At 43.5% G+C, this 24,797-nt stretch overlaps 1 protein-coding gene across 2 annotated transcripts; it reads left to right on the top strand.

Moving 5' to 3' along the window:
• Window positions 1-1,584: 1,584 nt before the first annotated feature.
• SLC13A5 (solute carrier family 13 member 5) lies at window positions 1,585-13,983 on the top strand. Of its 2 annotated transcripts, XM_026861539.1 has the most exons (11): window positions 1,591-1,810; window positions 2,616-2,752; window positions 3,155-3,369; window positions 5,018-5,189; window positions 6,338-6,460; window positions 6,987-7,199; window positions 7,924-8,045; window positions 8,324-8,442; window positions 9,650-9,811; window positions 11,004-11,141; window positions 11,880-13,983. In XM_026861539.1, exons 1-11 carry the CDS (start codon window positions 1,673-1,675, stop codon window positions 12,006-12,008), a joined length of 1,668 nt encoding a protein of 555 aa, XP_026717340.1. In that variant the 5' UTR covers window positions 1,591-1,672; the 3' UTR covers window positions 12,009-13,983. The 2 variants fall into 2 exon arrangements, with proteins under 2 accessions (XP_026717341.1, XP_026717340.1); XM_026861540.1 differs by lacking the exon at window positions 8,324-8,442 and having other exon boundaries at window positions 1,585-1,810; window positions 11,880-11,993.
• Window positions 13,984-24,797: the final 10,814 nt, after the last annotated feature.

Genomic DNA, 24,797 nt, shown 5'->3' with positions numbered 1-24,797 from the left:
AAAGTAATACCAGCCCTGCCTTTCAGCTGAATGCTGGAGAAAGAGGAATTCCTGACTGGCACTACTTTGATCAATACTGGGAAAAGTAATTTCCCTAAAAAAATAAGTACATCTTCAGTTTACCGGTATTTTTAGGAATATCGTGTCATCAGTCTAATCTGGGAAATCACCGTATTTCACAATGAGAGAGTAACATTTCCATCAGTAACAGCTTTTTCAGCTCTCAGTGAGGTGGATCACTGTGTTTCTTGCCAACTGCATGGAGACACCAAAGAAACATTCTGTGACAGTTCCCATAAACCAGAGATAGATATAGGCAGAGATCCGGATACAGATTTCATTCCAGATCTTTGGTGGTTTGAACTGGCTGTGGTTGTTGGAATTAATTTACAAGCATGTTTGTATTTTTGAACTTCACATAAATTATTTACTCTACAAAACCAGTGTTTCTTCTGTATTGTGAATTTTTATTCACTCAGGACTGTTGATCTGCCTTTCACACTGGCAACAGATTAACCACAGTCAGTTTTAGCACTTAGTTACTGTGGTACAGCATAAATTGTACCATGAGCTCACCTCATATTTATTATGGGAAGAGACTTAAGTAGGATCTGTCTGATATCCTTCAGTCTCTGAAGAAATATTTTTTTCAAAACTTGTGCTGTAAGTAATCTCCTGGAAACCTGAAGAAAAAAAAAATTATTTACAAAGGCTGTTTTCTGGTTCTTAAGCTTCTCAACAAAATGAAGGAAAACACACCTCTATTTATAAATATCACCTTACAGCAATTTTTAAATGTCACTGTAACACCATTTATTTTTGCAATAAAGTCCCTTTTGTTGTATTAGAATAAAATCCTATAAACACATACTCTAAATGTGAGCAAATTCTGAACTACAGAACACTGACTTAAGCTTTAAACCACTGTTTACTGTTGGCTAATGAATGCTTGCTTCTCCCAACAGTTTTGAAAGTATGAACCAAGGAAGGCTAGGGTACAAAAATGCCTGATCAACAGTATAAAAAGACAGGTTACAACATTTATAATCTAGGGAATCCCCTTAGTAGGTAAGCACAGTATGATCTGGGAAAGTAATTAAATATCTCTAATGTGCTTAGTCAACAAATAAAAAGGTAAGAGTTTTGCTTTAAGAGTTACTTTAAAAAGTTACAAACTTCTAACTTGTTCAGCCATATAGTTTCTGGGCTCAGGTGTGACTTGTGAATCTCAGACAAGCAAATCATCCGCACTAGGAAATTTGGCCATCCATTTAAAAATAATTAACTCAAAATAGAAATGCCCAAATCTACAAACAGTATTAAAAATTCTTGGCTCCTACATGTGAAATCTGTTTGCCCCGACCGCCAAGAGGTAATTGCACGCTGCAAACTGTGTACTTACCTACTTGTGGAAGGTTTGTCCTTCTCACACCCTACGTTTTGGGGGGGTGCATTAGAACAAACACTGTAGTCAAAAAGATCTTTTTATGCAAGTGGCTTCAGAACAAGGTTTAAAAGTACAAGTTTAAATCCTCATGTCTCTGCTACCTATTTCAGCACAACTTGTTAAGCGACAGACAGTGGAGCATTTGGGCCCCTTATAAGAGCTACTGATGGGTAGCTACCAATGTGTCTTTAAGAAAGTTTTCCATGCTTAAACGTGTCTTCCATTATGTTGCAGGAGGCCAGATGTGCCTATATCATCATCATCATGGCGGTGTACTGGTGCACTGAAGTCATCCCACTGGCTGTTACTTCCCTCATGCCTGTGGTATTTTTCCCTCTGCTTGGAGTTCAGAGCTCTAAATCAGTAAGAAACTTGCTCAGTCCAGATCTGAGGCAGGGATATCCATTGGTCTGATCCCTGTCCGTGTTTAGCAAACAAGTCTGACAGGAGAGCTCTCTCCTGTGCTGCCGTTGTGGAACGTGCTGAGCAGTGCTCGGAGTTCCTGTAGGGGAGGATGCTGAACTCAGTATGCGTTTGCCCACAATGTTGAGGGTGTCGGCTTGGGGTGGCAGAGGGGAACTGCTGTTTCTGGATGTGGATGCCACCGGTGCCAGCAGCTGGTGTGTTCATAGCCCATCCCATGGGAGACCAGTGCCGACGTGTCCTCTGGGAGATTCCAGAGCACATGGGACAGGCTGCTGACAGGGTAGACACCAGCAAGTACCCCATGTGCCCGCCCAGGCTCCCTCTGGCTGTTTGAAGGGAGAGAGGCCCGTGAATGGGCACTGCAGCGCAGGTTCACTGCTGGCCCGCATGCTGGCAAGGGCATGTGTGGTTGCTAAAGGTGCTGAGGAACCTGTTTTGGAGCTCAGACTTACACAATACTTTGAGCCCCTAACAATGTTTTAGGAACCTGCTATCATTTTGTATTTTACTAACTCCTGGTGATCCAAAAAGAAGGTTCATCATGCACAAAGAGCCCCTGCACTAGACAGTGCAGCACTTACAAGGGCATGAGGGTTCAGGAAACTGGAGACAGCTGGAGACACGCGAGTGCTGGAGTGGGGCCTGGTGCAGTGAGTCGCTCTGAGAGGATGAAGACAAACTACTAGCAAAGCTCTCAAGAGGCTTGAGTTTGGGCCCCTGACCTACCTTCTCTCTTTTTCAGGTGTGCTTGCAGTACCTAAATGACACAACCATGCTCTTTGTTGGAGGGCTGATTGTTGCAATTTCTGTTGAACAGTGGAATCTTCACAAAAGGATTGCGCTGAGGGTCCTACTGATTCTTGGTGTGAAGCCTGCACTGTAAGAGTATTACATTGCTTCTTCCTTGCCTCTGTCAGTTTAGCGGAGGCCTAGGGATGGCGTTTAACAGTCAGTAGAGAAGGGAACCTTAAAGAACCTCTGTACCTGCACTTACAGAGAGTTTCCAGAGGTGGCTAGCCAAAACAGCATCTGGCTAAATCCTAGATGCTTGCCACTGGGGACAGAATGATGACAGATTTAATCATGAGCAGACTAAGGAGCCAAGTGGCTTTCAGGGATTTCTTCAGTGAGGTGACAGAGCTGTCCTAGAAGGGAATGTGGCTCTTCTTTGTATTACTGGACGCTACACGCAGCCCTGTCTGGGCTCTGCTTTCTAAATCGCAGTGAATACGAAGTCTAGTCCTCCTTTCTCCTCTCCTCTGCCTGTTTCTCTTTTTTCAGCCTCATGCTGGGATTTATGATAGTCACTGCCTTCCTGTCCATGTGGATAAGTAACACAGCCACCACTGCCATGATGGTTCCCATTGTCCAGGCTGTCCTGGATCAAATGGACAACACAGAGTATGATGTGACCATGATGGAACAAGCAACTGGGCAAACGAACACAGTGATTGAGCTGGAGGAGAAGAATGCATCAGATCCCTCCTCAGTGCATGGTGAGGGCCTACGCAGCAGTGAGTTGGCTCTGCTGAACCTACTGCACGAGTTCTCTTTTCCACAGAAAGAGGATGGTAACCTGACTGAAAATCCCTAAATGCATGTCATTTTACAAAATGCCATCCAATTTTCGTGGCTGTCACTTTGTTATGCTTAGTGCTAGATCCCATGCAGATTGTTAGGTTCTTTCCTTCAGGCTGGGATCATCCTCCCATCATTTCCCTAGACTTAACTGCCTGCTCAGGGAAGTCAAAAGCATATCCTGTGGGAAATATCATCCAACCCCCCAGCATCCCACTTTCTAAATCTTGAGATTATCAGTGGGGATTCGGCTTCTAAGCCATGTAGGAATGTTTGAAAAATTTTGTGCAAATGCAACCTGTTTTGGTTCTGGGGTAATAAATATCTCTTTATTGATCAGACTGCATGTGGAGGTGGGGAGAAGAAAGAGGAATGCTTTAAAAGCTACGTTGAAAGAGGAGCTGGTGTCTTTTGACTCACAGCAGACAAACCACTCCGTGGAACACTTTAAGGTGTGACCTTATCCCCGTGCTTGACTCCACAAGGTCCTTCTGTCAGTGCTGTGGTTCTGCAGTAGGTTTCACTTGGTTTGAACCATGCGCACAGACTCAGTCCCTCTGATTTCACTGCTCTGCTCTGCTGGCTGACGTGTCCACGGGGACACAGTGTAGCAGAAGGGTGTTTTAGTGTGCCCAATGTTGCTGCTATTTGTTTGGATACACAGTTGAGATACGTGATCTCTGCTTTCCGTCACCTCATTCCTTACCTCTCTTGTGAAGGAGAGTGCACTATGATTGTGCAAAGCTCAGGCACCCTGTTTACATAAGATGTGCAGCCCACAAGGATGCCACTTGGTTACAGAGTGACAACAAACAGTTGTATTAAAGATAAGTTTTCGTATTTGCAAATGCTCTTTTTAATGTTGATGATTCTTGAATCCCAAAACCATTAAGACCAGTAATAATAATTTTGCCCATTTTCTGTCCACTTAGAAGGATCTGCTTGGCTTTGCTGGCTAATTTATTTTAACGTGTAGTGAAGGTAGTAAATGTGTGCAAAAAATACCCTTTGGTATTGTTGAGTTGGTTGTAATTGCCATAAATTAATTGTCCTGCTCCATTAGTCCAGTCAGACTTCAATATTAGACTGTTAACCTCAGAGAACAATGGGCACAGCAGCAAAATTTCACAGTTGAATTAAACTGACATAACGTATTGATCTTAATAGTTATGCCAGGCAAGAATTTGGGTTTTGGTGGGGTCCTTTCTGCCCATATTCACAGCTGTTAGAGCCAGTTGGGCTCTTGCTGTGGTATTGGAATAGTTCCAGTGACTACATACAGTATCTGGCCGGTGGTAAACCTCTCTGTGAAACAGGAAATTACTGCTGAGAAACTGTGGCACCGAGATGGACAACAGCATCCTTGGATCATGTAGACCCAGACTGACAACCTCTCACTTCAGGTCCTCATGAACACAAGTCCAGAGTATTTAGGGACATATCTGTGGTTTTTTTGAATTAAAATACATGGCATACAGAAACAGGAAGCACTGTGCCTGCAGACCCTGTCCTGAACTCTCTGCCTCCTTACCCTTACTTGAGACAAGTGATGTTCTTTGTGTCTAGTCATAAGCAATGGACAAGTCCCTGATGACCCCAGATCTTCTGAGGAAAAGAAAATGAGGAAGCGTGTGTGTAAGGGAATGACACTTTGTGTGTGCTATGCTGCCAGCATTGGAGGAACTGCAACGCTCACTGGGACGGGACCAAACATGGTGTTGAAAGGCCAGATGAATCAGTAAGTCATTCTTGCTGTTTCTCTTACTTACACTACCTTACTGCTTCTGTTACCAGCTGACTAGTCTTAGGTGACAGTTTCAGTTGCAAACTATAAGCAATAACCAGTTAATGAACTGAGAGTGAGGAGTGTGTATGAAGTGATGGGCCTCATTTTTCTGCTTCAGCCTCTTTTAGGCAGCTGTGTGCTGGTATTGTAGGTCTCCTGAGAAACTTGGAAATACTTGCTGGTAATCAGCAGTCAGCTGGTTGATCATGAGACACTGGTTCTTCTGCCTCCTCTTTTTCAGCAGGGGGACTGCAGTGAAGAGCATCAGAAGAATGTCTGATTAACTTCTCATAAGCACACCGAAGAGAGCTAAAAATAGCTTAGCCTTGCCTTGTAATATTCCTCCATGCTGTGGCTGTGGGAACTGTACAGATACTGTTGTAAAGGAAATGAGTTATCCACAAAATACTGTCTTTGCTAAACTGAGTTTGGGAATTGATTTAAATGCAACTTTATCTACAGTGGAAATTTTACAGACTCCCCAAGAGTCCCTCAACATTGCTTTCTTCTGTTGGGAGTACTTCAGCCTCAGCTGCCACCCTGCCTGTCGGTGTTAACACCCAGCTGGAAGTTTGCTATTGGTATTTTTCCTCCAGTCATTATTAGTGGACACAGGGAAGAACAAAAATTGCTGTTCTTAAAACACTGGCTTCATTCTTTTGAGCCAGCTAACAACTTTGTCTTCTACTGAAGTGAGCAGAAGTGCAGCCAGCTATTAATTTCAAGAAAGACAATTCTTCCTCTCTTATTAGAATGAATGGGGAGGAAGAAATTGGGGTAAACGAGCGGGCATGTTGGAAGTGAGAGGCACCTGGAATGTGGAGGAGATCTCTCAGCAGCACTCATCTGACTGAGACCTAAAATCTCAACATGAGCTTCTATATGCATTAAAGCACAGGAGCTGAGGATCATTTAAGTTCTGCTCTGAAATCCTGGGTGCCTTCCTCTTGACTTCAGTTAGGCTATGCATGTTGCCTGTGATTACTTGTAATCACTTTCCTAGGTTTACGTGTGTAATTGTCACTAGCACATATTAAAGGGAGAGTAGGTTACTAAATGTTTGGACATTCATACAGAAAGCATTTTTCGTTTCTTTTCAGGTTATACCCCAACAATAATGATATAGTGAATTTTGCTTCCTGGTTTGGGTTTGCATTCCCAAACATGATTCTGATGTTGGTACTAGCTTGGCTTTGGTTGCAGTGCTCCTTCATGGGACTCAAGTGAGTATTTAACTATGATATTGTGTAAACTCCTGAGCTGCTGCAGATCAGCTTATGAGAAATCTGGATAAAACAAATGCATTGTCAAGTTAGTAATTTTGTTCCATTTCACAGCAACTTTTGAGGCCTGGAAACCTTCCGTGTTCATGCAAGTTGCACTAAGGCAAAAGCTTTATACATTCTTAATGTTCAGGCAAAATTGCCTTTTTATTTTTCAGTTTCATACCTGTGAATTTTAACCCTAGGAGAGCAGGCATATCTGTTTTGCTACCCTTGATTCAAAACGCAGTTTTTCATCCCAGGTTGCTCCAAATTGGACAGAAACTTACAACCATTCATAGACCCCATTCTTCTGTGAGAACTGGCATGTCCCCATGAAATACTGACACTGTTGTCATTTCTTTGTTCCTGGCCTCTGCTGTAGTCTGTGTCTGTCCCCAGGAGTGACAGCTTCAGAGTGGCAAGCATGTTAAATCCTTCTAGTATGTTAATACTTACCACATTTTCTTCTCCCTTTTTCTTAAAGCTTTAAAAAAAGCTGGGGCTGTGGGACAGAGAGAACTGCTAAAGAAAAAGCTGCGTACAACGTGCTGAAGGCAGAAATGAAGAAATTAGGCCCTATCTCTTATGCTGAATTCAATGTCCTCCTCATGTTTGTTTTGCTGGTTCTCTTGTGGTTTTCCAGACACCCAGGCTTTGTAAAAGGCTGGGCTGCCAGGCTCTTCCCAGAAGGAGAAAAGTAAGTTTTTAGGGTTTTTTTCACCCTGTACCCTCTTGGCTGTGGGGTTCTTCCATTCCATTTTGAATGTGGGGTCATTTGTTCCAGCCTTATCTGAATTCATGTGTTTGCTGGGCTTGATCCTATCGCTTGTGTGTGAAAGCACCGTCTGTATCGCAGTGGAGGCTGGAGACTGGAGCTAGCTGAACCTCCTAAAGGAAGAGAAAATGCTGTAATGCTGGTCTCAGTCACACTGATGTACACGTTAGTGTTTTGTTTGTATGAGCTGCAATCAGTTGTGCTGTCATTTGAGTATTTGGCAATGCCACCTCTGAACAGTAGCTTAGAACTTCCTGGGATTTGGTGCTTTGAGCGGCTCTTTGCATGATGTCTGTGGCACGTTAAGAACATAAAATGCGTAATGGGATTCTCATTCAGGCCATTTCTTTACAGGTCTTTCTTTGAGATACAGCTGTTGAATCTTGGCTTCACCACAGAGAAGGAACGCTGCTCCCGGGAGCCCTTGTCATCTGTCACTCGGGTTATTAATGTGTATTGTAGCTAGTTTCTTTTATTACGGTGTCTGTGTTGTGGCAGGTCTGAGAGACCTCAGTCATGAACTAATGACCCATTCTGCTAATGAACAATCCCCAAACAGGATGACAAAGAGCAGTGACTGCAGTGCTGGAAGGCAGCCATCTTCTGGGAGAAAGTTGTCTAAGCTATATCCTCTTTTCTTCTTTAGGTATATCACTGATTCTGCTCCTGCTGTGTTTATTGCCCTGCTACTGTTTATCCTTCCGGCTAATAAACCCAAATTCATAGGCTGGAATCCAAGCATGTCTGACCCTGAACAGACTGAAGAAGGTACTTAAGAGAGGAATTGTAACACTGAAACAGCCAGCTCCAGCTAACACGGCAGAAACATATCCTGGATTTGCATGCAGTTCTCCAGGGTAGCTCACCTCCCTCACCTCCTGGGCAGGGCTGGGCACGGTCCTGCTGACGGGTATTACCCTTTCCCTGTGCAGGTTCCTCAGTAACGTGCATCTGCCTGTTGGGTCTTTCCTTAGTATCTTATAGAACAGGAGACAAAATGTCTTCCCTCTCCTAAAACATGTTCTGCTTTTCATTTCTCACTTCAGATATAAAAAAGCCATTTTTATCAGCCCCGCTGCTAGACTGGAATGTGGTTCAGAGGAAGATGCCCTGGAGCATTGTGCTGCTGCTGGGAGGAGGTTTTGCTTTGGCTGATGCAAGTGCAGTATGTCCTGACATCTGTTTTTCTCTGACTCAAAGGCGAACTTCCCTGGTTTGTTATCTAGTCCTGTATTACTGGGCATGCACCCAAAGCCAAACCCAGTAGAGATGTTCAGGTCTGGAGGCAAATCCAAATTAGCAAAACTTGGGAGGAGAGGTGAATATTTGGGCCTCTTTTTCAGGATCTTGTGGACTCTGACCAAGTTTCTACCATTTATCTTATGTCTTAGAGGCTGCTGAATAGTTTGGGATCTTCACTGACTGGACAGACCAGAAAAGCAGCCTTTCTTATTTCTGTTATCATCCTCATCCCAGCCCTAGCTAGAAAAATAGAAGCATAGATAACGCTTGTAAGATTTTCAGAACCATTTGAGGTTTATTTAAAGGATATATATCTTCAGATTTAAACCAAACCACTACTGAAGTGGTCAGGGAGAAAATCATTGTGGGTAGTTATCTTCCAAAATTGTGTACACTGGGGTTTCTTGAGCTTCTTGCCAGTGGCTGTTGCCAGGCAAAGCTCATGGTCTGATTCCAGGTTCAGAAATTCACAGAAAAAGCAGCTGGATTCCCCAAACAGGAAAGAACCTTGAGGTGAATCATATTGTTTCCTTCATCACTGCTAAGGTGCATCTAAATCAAAACAAGCCTTAGCTATCAACAGTGCCATGCTTTGGGAAATTCACATTCAGATCTAAGTTTTGTGGCTAGGTAGTTTTAAACCACGGGGCAAATTAAAGCTCTAGGGCCTTACATTCATCTACATAGATCACACATCCATTATTAAAGCTCCAGAGCACTAGAAGCCATCAAGCCACAGGTTTTGTAAGCTGCTTTGAGTCAATCACTGCCTATGTTCCTACAATAGAGTGTTCATACGGCATCAGCATCTTCAGAACCTTAGGGAAACGTGCCAGAAACTTCTGAATGGTATTCGCAATCATCTCAGCAATAATTGTCTCTGTTTAGCAAATGCCATAATTTTGTAACTGAATTGTAAGCAAGTATTTGTGTTCTGGAGAAATCAGGAAAGTATGACTCTATTAGTTTTTGTGTTTTGTGACAGATTGTTGTACTTTCCCGGATGGTGTTTATATCGTTCAAGAGTCATTTAGCATTATTTGGCAGCAGTGTTACACATAACATGAGTTCCCTCTTCATGAGCTAGGGGTTCTCAGCCTCACTGAAAAACACTTTTTTTTCCTTATCAGAACTCTGGGCTCTCAGCTTGGCTGGGTCATCAAATGACTCCACTAGGATCTATCCCACCATGGGCCATTGCAACGGTACTTTCACTTATTATCGCAGTCTTCACCGAATGCACCAGCAATGTTGCCACAGCCACCCTCTTCCTCCCTGTCTTCTCATCCATGGTAAGGGTCCTGCCGACCTGCTGTCCTGGCAGCTGGGGAGCAGAATTAAGGCAACAGTCTCCAGAGGCAGAGCAATACTGAGTTTATTGTCTTGAACGTTGCTCCGGTGCTCATCTGAAAGGCAGCAATGAAACCATCCCCTGACAGTGGGCCGTGACGGACAGTGATTTAGGTGGTGTTCGCTGCCAAGTTTATAGTGTCACACGTGGATGGGAAGGGGTAATGCGAACGCTCTCCCATCCGCCCTCCCGATGCCCCGGAGCCGGAGAACCCACCTCCTGAGGGGAGGCGCTGGCTGAGGACGCCTGTCCCACGGCTCCCTCGCTGCAGGGGAAGCCAGTTCAGTCCTGCCAGGTGTGTCCCTTGGCCCTGCAGAAAGTGAACTGGGGCACTTTCTAAATACAGATCAACAAATACCAGTTACTTCTGGTCACTTTGTATCTGAACCACCAACTCGGAACTGGAAAAATGCACACCCAAAAAAACCAAACCAAACCAAAATCCATTAATCCCTTTGAAAGGTTCCTTCATCTTCATGGTTTTAGGCTAGAATACAGAAAGTAGTAGTCCTGATTATTTGAAATGTGTCATTTTCCATCAGAAGCCAGAACAATTAAAAAATTTATCGAGGACAACCTGGTAAGTTTTGCTGCCTTTTCTGAGCAGAAATGAAATTGTAGCAAAAAGGAAAAAACAGGTTACTTTGTTCATTAATTTGGAAAATTCTAGATCATTTCATCAAAGTAAAATTATCTCAATCAAGGGTGCTGAGCTATTAGTGACTTAAATTGGCACTGAAGTTCTGAGTGCCTCAGAGTTTATGTAACGTCTAACAGTGTTACTCCACATACCTAGTCATTATAATCCCATCCCTGTGTTATCCTGGCAGAAGTGTGGTCTGAGGTCAAAGAAAAGATAGTTGGATAAATTTGACCAGAACTCCAAATTATACCATAGAGTAAAGCAAACAACAAGAAGGAATCAACACTGGTTTTAAGTATTGTGGGAAAGGAAAGGAGGCAAAGTCAGCTTTAAGCACGTGTGGATTTCAGAATGAAATGCTTGTGAACTGCTCTGGTGCAATAATACCAGGAAACGAGAGGAGCCCGTGTGCCCCAGTGGACTGAGAAATGTCCTTTATGCTTTTCTTTTGGCACACCTGCAGTGCCACCTTCTCTCTGTTTCATCACAGGCTGCATCTGTCAGGATCCACCCCTTGTATGTTATGCTGCCCGGCACTCTCAGCGCTTCCTTTGCCTTCATGTTACCTGTTGCAACACCGCCGAACGCGATCGTGTTCTCCTACGGCCACATCCGTGTTTTGGATATGGTAAGATGATCCTTTCCTGGTCTCTTATCTGAAGCTCTCCATTGCCTTTATCCTGAAATGTGGTGAGAATTTACTTTTCTTAGCCAAGTGTTTCCAAAGTACCCGGAAGCTCTTACGGGCTGTCACTACCACCTTATGCCCCTCTCGCGTGCAGTGTTAGTGCTGCAGGGAAGGTTTGATCCCTGGAGCAGCAGTCCCATTCCACAGGTGTCTGCAGACATGCAGCCCAGCCCGATTGGACTTACAAACTGAGGAGTTGTAAATCTCTTAATGACTGAAGGGTTAAAATGCGGTCAGTGCTTTCCAGTCTCCTGGGGCTTTGGCGAGTGCAGCCGAAGCCTTGTTTCCCCCACAGCTGAAAGCAGAAGGTAACAATCAGTTGCCCTAGGCTCTTCTCCTCTGATTGCCTGCCAGACCACGCAGCGCCCGGTCCTGTGCCAAAAACCCAAACATCATTGGTTTTCTAACTGCAGCCTTGAAGCAGGCGGGCGGGAGCTGTTCTTTAACTAATGAGCAACTTGTACATGCCTTGAAGCTTCGGGACTAGTCACATACCAAAGTGTTCAAAGGCTTTGCATGGTGTGTTCCCTGGTATTTCCACAGGGCAGTGGGTACAGTGGCTATTTCTGTGATTTATTTGACCACGTTCCTTTCTTGTGCGTATACAAACAGGCCTCGCTGCCCTTCGCTGTGCTGGTGTTTGGTTATTGTTGTTGGTTTGGACTTTTGTCCTCGCAGGTTAGATCTGGAATAGTGATGAACATCATTGGAGTCTTCTGTGTCACACTGGCCATCAACACGTGGGGAAGACCTATGTTTGAGCTGGACACGTTCCCAGCCTGGGCAAACAGCACAGCAAACCAGTGAGCAGCGAAGAATTCACATATTGAACAAGGAAAGGACCCTAAATACTGCTGCCTGTTGCCCGAAGCCCTGTGCAGAGTCACCACCACTTCAGATCCAGTGTCAGGCGTCTCCTGCCGTCTGGGAGTCACACATCAGGCCAGGCATGAACCAACTCAAATTTATTCCAGTCGTGCTGGAAGCAAATGTGCTCTTTAGTTACACAACCCTAAGGATCATTTGTCTGGATCATAAGTGTGACCAGGTGATCCATTGTACCTCCAATCAGGGTCGCGACAGCATTTATCGAACTTTAAATAAAGAGAGGGTGGGCTGTTGTATCAAATGGTTTGAACGATTGTATCACTGGTTTGTACTTGTAAATCATGAGCATTGAGCACTGCACCCGGGCAGCGGCTGAAAACTCATTAACTGTTACTTACGGCCACAACTTAGCAGCAGTGTGGAGAAATCCCTGCTGTCACTTGTCCAGCAAAGGAAGGGGTATGGTACGGTACGTTGTGTTTCAGTTGGGCCTTAACCATGCAGCGGAATCCTTCCAAGTCAACATCCAACACGTTTTCCATTGCCGTGTTCTCACCCCCAAATCTCACTCCATCTAGACACCTTTATTGAGGGTTAGATAACACAGTTCCATGCTGGTCATGATTCAGCTGATGAGTTAAGCCTGGCTTTGAGTTGCCTGTGCTGTGGCAGTGGCAGGGCCAGGGGCCTTTCCGTCTCTCTGCCACGGGATGCCATTTCACCTGCCAACCAGTGTTTTGTTAGTGCCAGACTGGAAATGACCAGTGACCTACAGGACTTCATGGCTGTTGTGAAAAGTCCAGGGTTAGCCCGATAAGCCTTGTTAATTAACTCTGGAATTTCAGAGTGGAAAGAAGGCATGAGAAAGGCTCTGACTGAAGCTCTTATAAAAATTCAGGGACCCAGATATCAGGGGTTGTGCTGTCTGACAGCAATGGGAGTTGTCATGGGTACTTTGGAGTTCAGGTCCTGTGAGAGAAGAGTTTTGTAGCACCTGTTTCTGTGATTTCTGAAGCAGAAGTAGTCTGCAGGAGGATGGTGTTGGACTGGGTGTATTTGGCCAGTGACAGGTGGGTGCTTCAGCCCTGGAGTTTGAGTTGGGTGTGTGACAGTGGAGGGATCTGGGGGCATGGCCCGAGTTTTGCTGCCAGACTTGCTGGGCAGCCTCACACGAGTCAGTTCACCTCTTTTTGCCTCAGCTTCCTTTCCTTTAGAAGGTGGCTTGGTACCGATCTACCTGGCAAGGGTGTTGTGAGGACATAGGGGTCAAATTCTGCACCCACGGTGATTCCCCACCTCATGGTAAAGGGTACAAGGTAGAAGTTACAGCACCAGAGAATTATGGCCAGAGGATTCTACCCTCTAGCATAGTAGTGTGTGTGTAGGATATTTAATAGTTTTGTTACTAATGAGAATGTTCTTTATAGAACTGGAAAAATATTCATATTTTTTGTTTTTAAAAGTGAGGAAAGTATTTATCCACAAGATGACCAGGTGCTTTTCTGAGCAGAAAACTACTTCAGGAATGGTTTGATGTCTGTGCCTTTCTCTCCTGTTCTTCTCCACTGGCCCTTCCCGGGTGCCTGCAGCGGGCGCGTGGTGCAGCCTCACACCTCCCCGGTGGAGCGTGTGGGGAAACTGTTCCACTGCAGACTCTGCCTGAGGGAGAGGCAGCTCTAGTGCCGGCACGTGGCTTAGTCACCAATGTTTGTCACCAAGTGAGTTTACCACTGTTTCTCTGAAGAAATTGAAACCAGGAAGAGTTAAGCACCTTCTGTGCTTCGGCAGTCACCACTTGAGGTGATTTGCACCTGTGGGCCTTTTCCTGCCTTCTGGTGGACGTGGCAGTGCCAGGACGGTTCACGCTGCCGGTCCTTACCGCTGGCCAACGCGGGGACGCCGAGCTCGCCTGCCTCCTTCCCTCATCCTTGGAAGCCGGTTCCAGCTAAAAGCCGCGGGAGGAACGTTCTGAAAGTTCCTTGAAGGGGAGGAAGTACCCTCGTCTCAGCTAGGGAACAACTTCCCTCCATGCTGTGCAAGTGGACAACAAATGTCATTTTCGTCAGTGGTCCGGGGGGTGATTATCGACAGGAGCGCTGGGGCACGTGGGGTAATAAAGAAAACTGTGGGCGACTGGACGTGTCACCTCTCTGTCCTCTTAATAGCAAATGTTTCTTCCTGAGACACGTGTATGACATCCTGTGATTGATTTGTATTTTGTTCAAATGGGCGAGTTGCAGGATTAGAGCCTGGCAAATAAAACATCACAAGCCCTGTCTCCTCTCCGGGATGGATGTCTCCTGTGTAACGCTGAGCGCCGCCTGTTTCTACACCCACTTCCACCCAGCGCGTGTGGCCAGGCGGGCACAGGCTGCAGCGAGCGGCTGCAAGGCAGAGGTCAGACCTGTGTGTCAGCGGTCCCTCCCCTTGCCTCGGCTGAGTGGCGACCCAAGTTCCCCTCTTTGGGAATGCTCACGTGGGACCAAACCAGGCAGCGTACCCTACAAGCCGTCTCATTCATTTTGGAGTAAAAGATTGTAAGAATCCAAGAAGCACAACTAGTTTTCAAGATTTAATCTTGTACAAACTCTCCAGTCTAAAAGGCAGAACAGCTTCAGCATCAGGCACATGTCATCCTGTCCAGTGTCCCCCATAAACACGCTGTCCCTGAGCAGGGGTAATGCAGGGACAGAGGCTGTTGTTGGGGCTGGCTCACATCCCCCCCCAGCACTGCGGGATAAGTACCGTGACAGATACTCGTCTTGTGTGACATTTCTTGTTCTCATCAGAGGGATTTTGGTTTAGTCACAAAAGCCATGATGGTTCTCGGGTAGCGGCACCAAGGAACCCCTTTGTCCCCCACTCCCAAGCAGGCCCCCCTGGAGCCAGCAGCGGGGCTGGGAGGATCTCTGGTGCGGGCTTCTCAGGGCAGGTGCCGGGGCACAGGGAGCCACGAGCAGTTCCTGCTCCGCGCCGCGGGCAGAGCGGCCCCGGGTGCTGGGTGGCTGTCGGCTGTCCCACCGTGGGACAGCGGGCACTGCCGGTGACGAGAGCTGAGTCAGCGCTTTCCCGGTGCCCCTTCACTCTCTGTAGCACGTCCTTGACTTTTCCGTTCCTCTCTCAGAATACCAAGTGGCTAATACTGTTTCTGCAAACATCGAGCTTCTCAAAGCTGCAGAACCACAGCACAGGCATGGCATGTGCTGTCCCCGGGATTTGCTCCTGGTCGTTCGTCTGCCCACCAGCTCCTTCCCACAAAGTCCCGGCTGGGTGGGAACGGACCAGACTAAGGGGCTTCCTGCCTGTGTGTTGAACATCCAGTCTGTGGAGGGGAGAGGCAGCTGACAGCCACTGGGTTTGGGCCACGAAGGCCAAGTTCTGTGGGTGCTAGGCCAGGCTCATACACTGATACGTATCTGGATGTATCATACACCTATCACACACATACCATGGAGTGGCAGGAAGTTGTTCTGTGTTTCATGTGAGTCTAGATTGCTTAAGGGTAAGTGTATAAATTATTCTGGGAAACTGTGAAAAGACTCGTGAAAGTACACGTATTAAAAGGAGGTGGTGTGAGTGGAGAGCAAGAAGCCAGAAACTGGTTTATTGAGGCTTTCTTGGACTCTACTTGAACTTTAAGCAAGTTGCTTAGCTTTTCGGTTTCAGTCTGAAGTGTTGCACTTCATGCTTATCAGTCTGTAAAACTAGTTAGTTACGTCCTGCTAATTCATGCATGAAGAGAAAGATTAAATGATTTGCCTTACTAATGAATAAACTATGTTGCTAAAGTCTGTGAGTTCAATCGAACTGAATGAAATTTGCTGTGACTCTTGGAGTTCTACCTCTGAGTCACGCAGGAATCCCGACTTCTCTTGGAAGCAGTAAGTAAACCTAAAGCTGTGACAGCATGGGAGGGAAGCCTTTGAATATCAACTCTAAAGCCTCAAAACCCAGAAGATAAGTAATAGGAATTCACCATTTCAGTTTCGAATTACCTAGTTTTAAAGGCAGACTTGCAATTTTGAGGGCTTGGCTTGTGATTTTGTGCAGCAGTTTGCAGGGCAAAACAATACTGAGTCCATGCTGATAGAATGTGGCACTTCTTGTCTATTGTGTCTGTTGCTCCCTGCTTGGTTAAATTCCTGTGCCATTTGGTGTACTTGCACATGCATATAAGCCTAAAAAGCAAACTGTATTTATCAACAGACAATTCCTTTATCTTTTTGTAGTAGATTTCCCTCAAATGCTTTGTTATTTAATCTGTGGTTTCACATTCCAGTGTGGTAACTGTGAGCTCAATGTGCTGAAAATAATGCTTTTGCACAGCTGGGTAATTCCTGCAGCTGCTGGTGCTGAAGGAGAACCCGCTTCTTCCAGAGGGAACGTCTAAGGAATGTCTGTGTCCCCTGTGGAACAGAGGTAAGGCAGCCTCGGCGGCACAGGCTAAGAGGAGGGCACACCGTGCTGCTCCGGGGTTAGGGACTGCTTAATAAGACGTTTGGTAGCTCTCTGAAAATAGAGCTGACTATACTGAAACTATTTTTTGCCCATTTGGTTTTTCTGAAGCCCTAAGTCAATAGTTGCCCATTCATTATGGTGGAAACGTGGACTGTAGATTCTGGTTATAAGAAAGAGACTGTTTCTTCTGTAAGAAAAAAGGTGTTACCCTCCCCACGTTTGCTTCAGTACTTTATTTACCCATGTGAAATTACTTGCTACCCTTATTTGGCTCTTCAGTGAGTTTTCATAAACTGTCCCAGGTCAGAATGGGAGCCTCATTACAGTGTTCACAAAACATTATTTTTACAGACAAACCATGTTCCTGAAAGAACTGAATGTCCCAGACACTAAAACTAGGTTGTTGTAGTTTCATCTGTGAACTGTTCTTTGAGAACAATAACATGGGTTGGGTCTTAGCAAATATTTTAGCAAGCCGGTTGAAGATCAAATTTTCCATCAGAAACAAAGTTAACAAAATCTTTCAATTAAAGAATGGTTATTTCTGGAGCAAGTACCTATTTTACTTCAATATCTTGTCCTGGATATACAGTCAGAAATCGGAAACCCGGGGAGGGTGTGTGTGCACATCACTAAGAACAGTTATCCTTCAATTGAGGAAAACAGAATTTCCTCAGAAAAGAGAGGGATTGGGACAGGGATCAGGGAGAAAGGAATGGAGGACACTTTAGCTCCTCTTTCAATAACAAAGCCTGGGGAAAAAAACAACATAAACATTTCCTATGAGCATTGGGGTGATGATTAACCCTCAGCCCAGTTAAGGAATTGGAAAGTATTGTACTGTTCATGAGAAAGCAAAAATAACCAAGGATCAGATGCTGAAACTTTTTTCTCCTTTTCTTTTTGCAATAGTTAAACTGAAGGACTGCAGGATCAGGCACCTCAGAAATTATTTTAGAATTATAGTTTCTCATTTTTCTTAGTTATAGTGTTCTATATAAACCTGTCCATTAAAAAAAAAAGTGGGGTTTTTTGGTTTTGTTTGGGGATGGTTGTTATTTTTTAATACATAAAGTGGTCTAGGAAAAAGAATTGATTGAAAAAGCAATAGGCTGTTTTCACTGAGCTAGGAAGAACAACTAACAGAGATATTATTAACTGGAAGATATGAGCAAGGAAACAAGGGAGCTTGAGGAAACCACCCAAGAGAAACTGTGATTTTGTAGCAATTAATCTCAAAATACTTTAATTAAAATTTTACCCCTGTCATACAGAACGTAAAATAAATTGAATGTAATACAATTCACGTGTCAGGGTGTGCTTTTTACTGTTGTGTCATTCTTTGCAAGCTCTGGATTACTTCATGTTACTTCAGTTTACACGTTGGACATAACTCAGGCCTACACCACTGTAGGCCAGGCTTTCAAAGGCTGCGGGCCTTGCCTACAGGAGGTATATTTAGATTTTCTCCCTAAGGAATTCTGCACTTTTGTTTGCCTGAATGCTGTATAATCTTGACTATAAGCACTAACAGGTTGGCTAGAGTGCAGCTAAAGAGAGGGTTTATATTCTTGCCAAATATTGATGTAGGCATCTGTGAAACTGTAACTATTTGTGCACCACCTTTGCAGTGACCAAGCATTAAAGTTATTTTCATCGTCAGTGGTGAGGTTGTGGGTGAGCGTACAGAATATAGAGTTTTACGTGCCAGCAAGAAGGGATCTTACTAATCATATTTTCATTATTGTAGACCATGCATTTCCAGCTCGCTCTATCTCTAAAAGTAACTACAGTGCTATTTCTACTGTAGTTAGATGTTCCTGTGCAAGAATAGGAGAATGTGTTTTTGTAATTTTATTTTTTACACCCTGATTCTCTTAAGTCAGGCAGTTGAGATGGTGACGGAAATAAATTGTTTGGGTTTTCTATTTAGCCCCAGTGATTTAATAAACATTAGTCATTATCAGAATTTTAATTCCTGGAATTTCATAGCTTTTATGAACTGGCAGGTTTGTATAAACTTCAGCTGCTCATCCAGTTTATACCCGGGGAACGTTAGCCTGGAGTCTGCATCAGTATTGTACATCAGTATGTCTTTTCCTGCTGTGTTATCACTAGCATTCAAGTAGCACCTACAAGCCCAACATTTCTGTCTCTCTCGATAATTAGTTTTACTTGGTTTCGAGAGCCCTGATTTGCAAGGCTCCAGGTAAGTCTAAAGCTCCTTCAGACCTGAGCTTGCAGCAGTTTGGTCCATTCAGTGTTTTAGGGATGAGCAAGTTGAAGACTCTTGCTTGTCTACCACCAGCTTTGTCTCTCTAGCCCATTATGGCAGGCCCCCCCTCCAAGCTTCCAGGAGGATCTGAGGTTTTGACCTCGTTCACTACAGCAGAACTCAGTCTCTGAGCTGCCAGAGCAGCTCTGTGCAATGGCCCACTGCTCATTTCTGTTGTTTGTGTTTGAAAATAGAGAGGGGGAAAAAAAAAAAAAGGTGCAGGATTAACATTTGTGCCAGTTACAAAATCTACAAAACCCCCTACTTGCTAGCTTCGTTTAAACAAATCCAAACTAAACCTAGATATCCAAAATTGACATTTAGTCACAGTACTTGTGTGTGTGGCTCATCTGGCTCTTGACCTTTAGGCTGTATTGGAGGAAAAGGTCTCATTCTCAAGCCTCTGTTCTCAGATGTAATGCCAGGAAACTTCCCTACTTTTTAAAAAATAAAATACATTCTCATGTAAAGAATATGTCTCCATGCCAGTTGGCAGAGCTGTTGGCTGTTCTTGTGATGCCCTCACCTGTAGTCTATGGAGGCATACCTATTAGTTTCAGCACCAGATTAACTATTTGTTTCTTACTTGCTGAACACAGTCAAAACATACTATAAAATAAAGGGGATAGATTTTTCATTAATCCCAAATTTATGCCAGTTATTTCCTTAGTTTTATACATAATTCTTCCTGGTGTTTTCCCTACACCCTTCTACTCAGTCCCACAGTAGAAGAGCCTAAAGATGAAATGGCATAAAAAGTGGATTAAACCGCATCTTCATTGGAATATTATTTGGAAAATTAAGTAACTGTAATGGTAATCCAAAATATAATGGAAAATAAGTGAAATTGTTCCTATTTGTAACCATTATGAAATAGATACCATTCAGTTTATTGTTCTGCTTGTTTATTGAAAAATATTCTGCAAAAGTTTATTGAATCTGACTATGGATCTCAGACTTGGGAAATTTTACATTCCTTCTTTGCTGGGGAACGATTTTGTTTCTGGCCAATTTGGCATTCAACACAATAAGAGTTCCTTCAGGTCAGGTCCCCTATATCTCAGCTTGCTGCAGAATTCTTTCCTTAGAGCACCTTAAAAAGGGCTTCAAATGACAAGTGATACCTTCGTGAGGATGTTCCCTGTAGACTATTGTTCTCTGGTTAATGCCTGTTGCTCCTGGCAAATGACTGACCCCAAATTCATCTGCCTTCCATATGTCCTAGGAATAGAAGACTGATGTATTTTTAACCAACTTATTAAAGAAAAACTAAATGCTTTCTGACACTTGACACTTAATCATGACGTTATCGTTGCTTTCTAATGGTTGTCTGAAGCTAGAGGAGTACCACAGTCACGAGTACGTGTTCCAGAGTCTGCAATAAGCCAGTCTTTTAAGTCTTTTTACAACATTTCACAAAATTTAAAGCTTCACTGAATGGTGTTTAACAGTCTTCAGATGAAGATCATGACTGTCATAGGCTGGCTTTCAAAAGGCACGTTACCTGCCAGTTTCTTGACCTCAAAAAATAGAACTCGGTGAACAGTTAAGCCTTTAATTAAACATGTTCTGACAATTGTTTCAGTCACTGATAACTATGATCTTGTTTCTATTGAATTACAATTATAACATTGGAGTAAAAAAATTGCAGACTTTGTACTGGCTTGTTATAAATATAACATAATACATACTCTGTTCTCTGTTATTTAACCATATTTGAAGTAGGATACTCTCCAGTCTGCAGAATTCTGTCTTGCATTCTATGGGTAAAATCCTTTAAGATGTCATTATCTGTGTCAATACAAGTTTGCACTTTATTCTAAAGCAGCTGGGTAAATGGTGAACAAAGGGGATGTTCTTGGGTTCCAAGCACTGCGTATAAAATACTGTTCCACTTGATCAGCTTTCCGTCACAGAGCCTTGCTGGATCTTCTCTGTGCTCTGATGCAAATGCGCTCTGCTGCAGTGTCACCGATGAACCCTTTGCAATGTCCCACTTCCTCAGTGTCCACCTTCAACATCTGACCGCTTCAAGCAGGGCTTGATTTTCTCCTGTGTCTAATGGAGTCTTGGTGCCTTCAGGCCCCAGAAGTGTCTCCATTTAACAGCTGCGTCTCTGTGCCATTTCTAATGACGTCACGTTGTACCTGTCATCACAGACCATTCCTTACTGCCAGTGCAGTCCTCATCAGCGTCACTAAAAATGCCAGAACCTAGCCTGGAGCTTCTAATATGCTCTGAAACCCATGAGTGTAAAATTTAAGCTTAAATAAATGGAATGCATATCCAGCTAAAAATGGTATTTTGTATACAGTGTGAAAACACTGCAGGTGACCGGAATAGACAACTTTAATTAAAGATAATGGTTTCCATCCTTAAGCCCTCAGAAGCAACTCTGAATTAAGCCCTAGACAGGAACATGCGAGATCTTTATCTACAGGAGGTATCTTGTTATCAATTTGAAATGGAATCTCTGAGTCCTCCAAAGAATCAAGTGCCTTTATAATACCTCAAAAATTTAAGGAGAGACCTTTTTTTTTGGCAAGATAGAGGATACTTCATTTAATGTTAAGAAAAGTCCAAAGTTCTGCATGGCAGATGGAAAAAAAGGTTGAAATACAGACATTGTTTTCAAACAGTTGATGACAGCAGAAACATCATGCTATTTCACAGACCTGGAAAGAGCTTTTGGTATCCTGGTGTCTGTGGTTTTCCTACACGTAGCGTTTACAAAGACATGTCACAAACCTGATTTTATTGTCACTCAGCTACTATCTGTAATTGCTACTGCAGCCATGTGTCATTTTTGAATGAAGCTTTAAACTTTCAACAGCTTAATTTGCTTAAGGTAGAAAATGTTATTTGATTTATTTCTGTTTGGTGGATAATATATCTGTGGTTTACATATAAACCCACTATTATTTTAGCATACTCTGTCAAAATGTCTCAAAAAAATAAGGTTGCAGAAAATTTTTAGACAGATAGCAACAGCAATGGAAGTCTGGTCCCTATAAAAGGAGAAACTGAGGCAGCAATATTCTGGTTTCACAAAAATATGGAAAATTCCTGTCTCACAGTTATATATGTTAACACTTATACCCCAAAAGTTTGACTCAACTGATATTTAAAAGCAGAAAAAAAATTTCCAACTTTTCCTAGAGAATGTTCTTAGTTATTATACTATGATCCTGACTTTACATTTTGTTCCTAGTTTTGATGGCCAAGAATTGAAATGTTTGACTTAACTCTGGCAAACCTACATTGTAATTTATTCCTGTGACCAATCCTTTTTTAGGATTCTCTCCTCTGAAGTCAGTCTTGGGAGAGAAATCACATTCCAGAATAGCAATGCAGACACGTGGGATCTGTTTGATCTCTGCTTTTAGCCCAAAGTCTGTGTTTACTGGGGAGTGACTTGTTATGTTTTGATATAGTAATGGTAGTATTCCACAACCACTAAAACCTTGTCTAAAAAAAGCAACCCTATTTTATTAAGAAAAACTATGCATAAATCCTTTTTTAGATGGTTTTTGTAACCCAATTCCCAGGAAAAAAAAAATCATACTGCATAGGAAAAGATAGTATTATAGTAAATTGCTAACTCAGATGCTGAAAATAGTTCAACAAATGAAAACAGCAAAGCACTTAAAAAAAAAGAAAAGGGGGAGAAAAATCAGTCAGGTTTCAGGTAAGTCTACAGTGTGCTGTTGCACAAGTGCCTAATGCAATTGTCACAGCAGTGAACCTAAGCAGGTTTGACAGAGCTAAACCACTGGGGCTTTCGTTTCAGCCAAGTTACGAGAGTTCAGCATGTAGCACCAGGCAGAACTGCAACTTCTGGAAAAAATTTACAGCCTCTGGAGCTGGGCTCCTCTCCAGGGTGCTGATGCAACAGGGCGGGTCTGCGCTGCACGCTTGCAGCATTTGTTCATTAACTGGTTTCACTCTGACGGATACAATTTTTTTTTAATGAATGAAGAATTAAGTGCAGAGGTTAACTGAAATCTACTTGGCTCATTGTAAAGTTGCTATGAAAACCAAAATAAAGTCCAAGCTCAAATCTCCGTCCAATGTGAAGACAAACACCCCCCCCCCCCCCCAATTTAGTATTTTAAGGTTGAGTCTCTCCATTTCCTTCTGAAGTGATCAATAATGTCTTCTCTAGTACAAAGTTAGAAATGAATGTTCTGCAGACACAAACACAAGATCATCCTCTTTTTATCCTTCCCAGCTCAAGCATTTACCCATCTATATGAGGAAAAAACATGACTAGAACATTGACCCCAAAGCTACGTTTTAATGGAATAAGGATTGAATTGCCTATATGGTAAAAGCTCCCTTACATGACAGAAGAAATCATTACTCCAACATTCATTTTCTTCAAAAAGATTGTTTACTCACATTGTACATCATTAAATCTGTGATGTTAGAGCATGAACATTTCAGATCTGGAACATGAGGTCTTCCTGAGAAACCCGGAGGACTGATGACTCTCTAATGGCAGCAATGATAAAAGCATAAATATCCATGGCAAAAATGAGGAGCTCAGCCATGTCACTGCCTCCCAGAAGAGCAACAACAGTGCCAGGTGAGTAGAATGAAAAATTCCAGCCTTGAAATATTTGCTGTGGGTTTAAGACAGACTGCTTTCTGGGCAAAGACTCTGTCCAGAGACAAACCCTCCTACAGTTCCACTGCGAGGGGGCTCTGACATGAGCTCAGCTGGAGATTTAGACATTATAAAACCTCCACAGAAAGAAGCTACAGAAAAAACATATTATGTAAGATCTGCTGTTCATGGATTTACTTGGCTTATTTTAATTTCTGTTGGTGCATCCTAGCTCTAATGGAGTGATTTTAAAATCACCCATATTGAATTCTGACTTAAAATATTTTGCACCCTTAGGAAAGCAGTAACCTCTTACTATAGATCATAAAGATCATGTCAAGATAGTGCCAAATAATTTGGCAAGAAAATGTAAAAAAATAATTTCTGCTTGATTATTAAGTACAGAGCGCTTGGTTTGTATCATAAGCACCAAATTTGGTACAGAAATGAGTTGTTCTTAAGCATTTTCCTCAACCAACTTTGCAGTGTCTCAGTCCAAATTGATTTCACGTTTGGAAAAGACTTCTGTACCCATTTTATAACAAGTCCATTATTTCTGGAAGATCAGTTACATTTAATCTCCTGTTCTGCTCCAGAAAATCTGTTGCTATTGGTCTGGGCCAGTATGGAACTTGTAAAATGTCCTCCTTACTCATCTATCAGAGGGCAGGTCCCGTGGCTGGTTTATGCTATTGGGGTGACACTGGCAAAACGCGAGCCTTTCCACCCATATTACTCTTAGAAGGAATCCTGGCGTTTCGGTTAGGAAACGAGCCTATAAAATGTAGATGTAAGGGTGTTATGTTTCTGCCTACACTGGATCTCATTGGAACTAGCATTGCTTTTTTTACAGATTTTCAGAGACTGCCATATAAAAATGGTAAGTATAGTTTGCAGAAGTTTATTTGTTTTACTTGCAAAGTTTTCAGAGTGATTTATGTAAAACTGACCCTCAGTCGTTTGAAAATACACTGGCGTTTGTACTTTGATTTCTGACTTGGGTCACTTGTCCGCAGCAAGCTGCAGCAGGGGTTTTATATCGGAATCTCTGAACTCTTTCCAACTACAGATATTACAAGCTCTGTTACTTCAGCACGGACAGGCGGAATTCCCGTACCTAGTGGTAAACGGATGGTGCCCGTTATACCCCAAATCCGAATTCCCGTGTCTTATCTCCGTGTTTCTGTGTAATGTTGTCATGGGGAAACGCTCCCTCTGAGCAGTGACCGTTTCCCTCATGACACTTGTGAAACTAATTTTTTAGGCAGCTGAAAATTGAAAACGATCACCGTTTGTCCCAGGGAGGTGAGATCCGTATCTAACACGGCGCAGAAGGAGGGATCCTGCCATCGCACGTCTGGGAAGGCGAAGGCGCGTTTTCCCGGGAGCTTCCTCCGCCCCGGCAGGGCGGCGGCGCAGGAGGCGG

This window comes from Athene cunicularia (genome assembly GCF_003259725.1).
Source record: "Athene cunicularia isolate RWA chromosome 19 unlocalized genomic scaffold, athCun1 chr19_part1, whole genome shotgun sequence".
NCBI classification, from domain to species: domain Eukaryota; kingdom Metazoa; phylum Chordata; class Aves; order Strigiformes; family Strigidae; genus Athene; species Athene cunicularia.
This window is presented reverse-complemented; position numbering and strand designations above follow the sequence as displayed.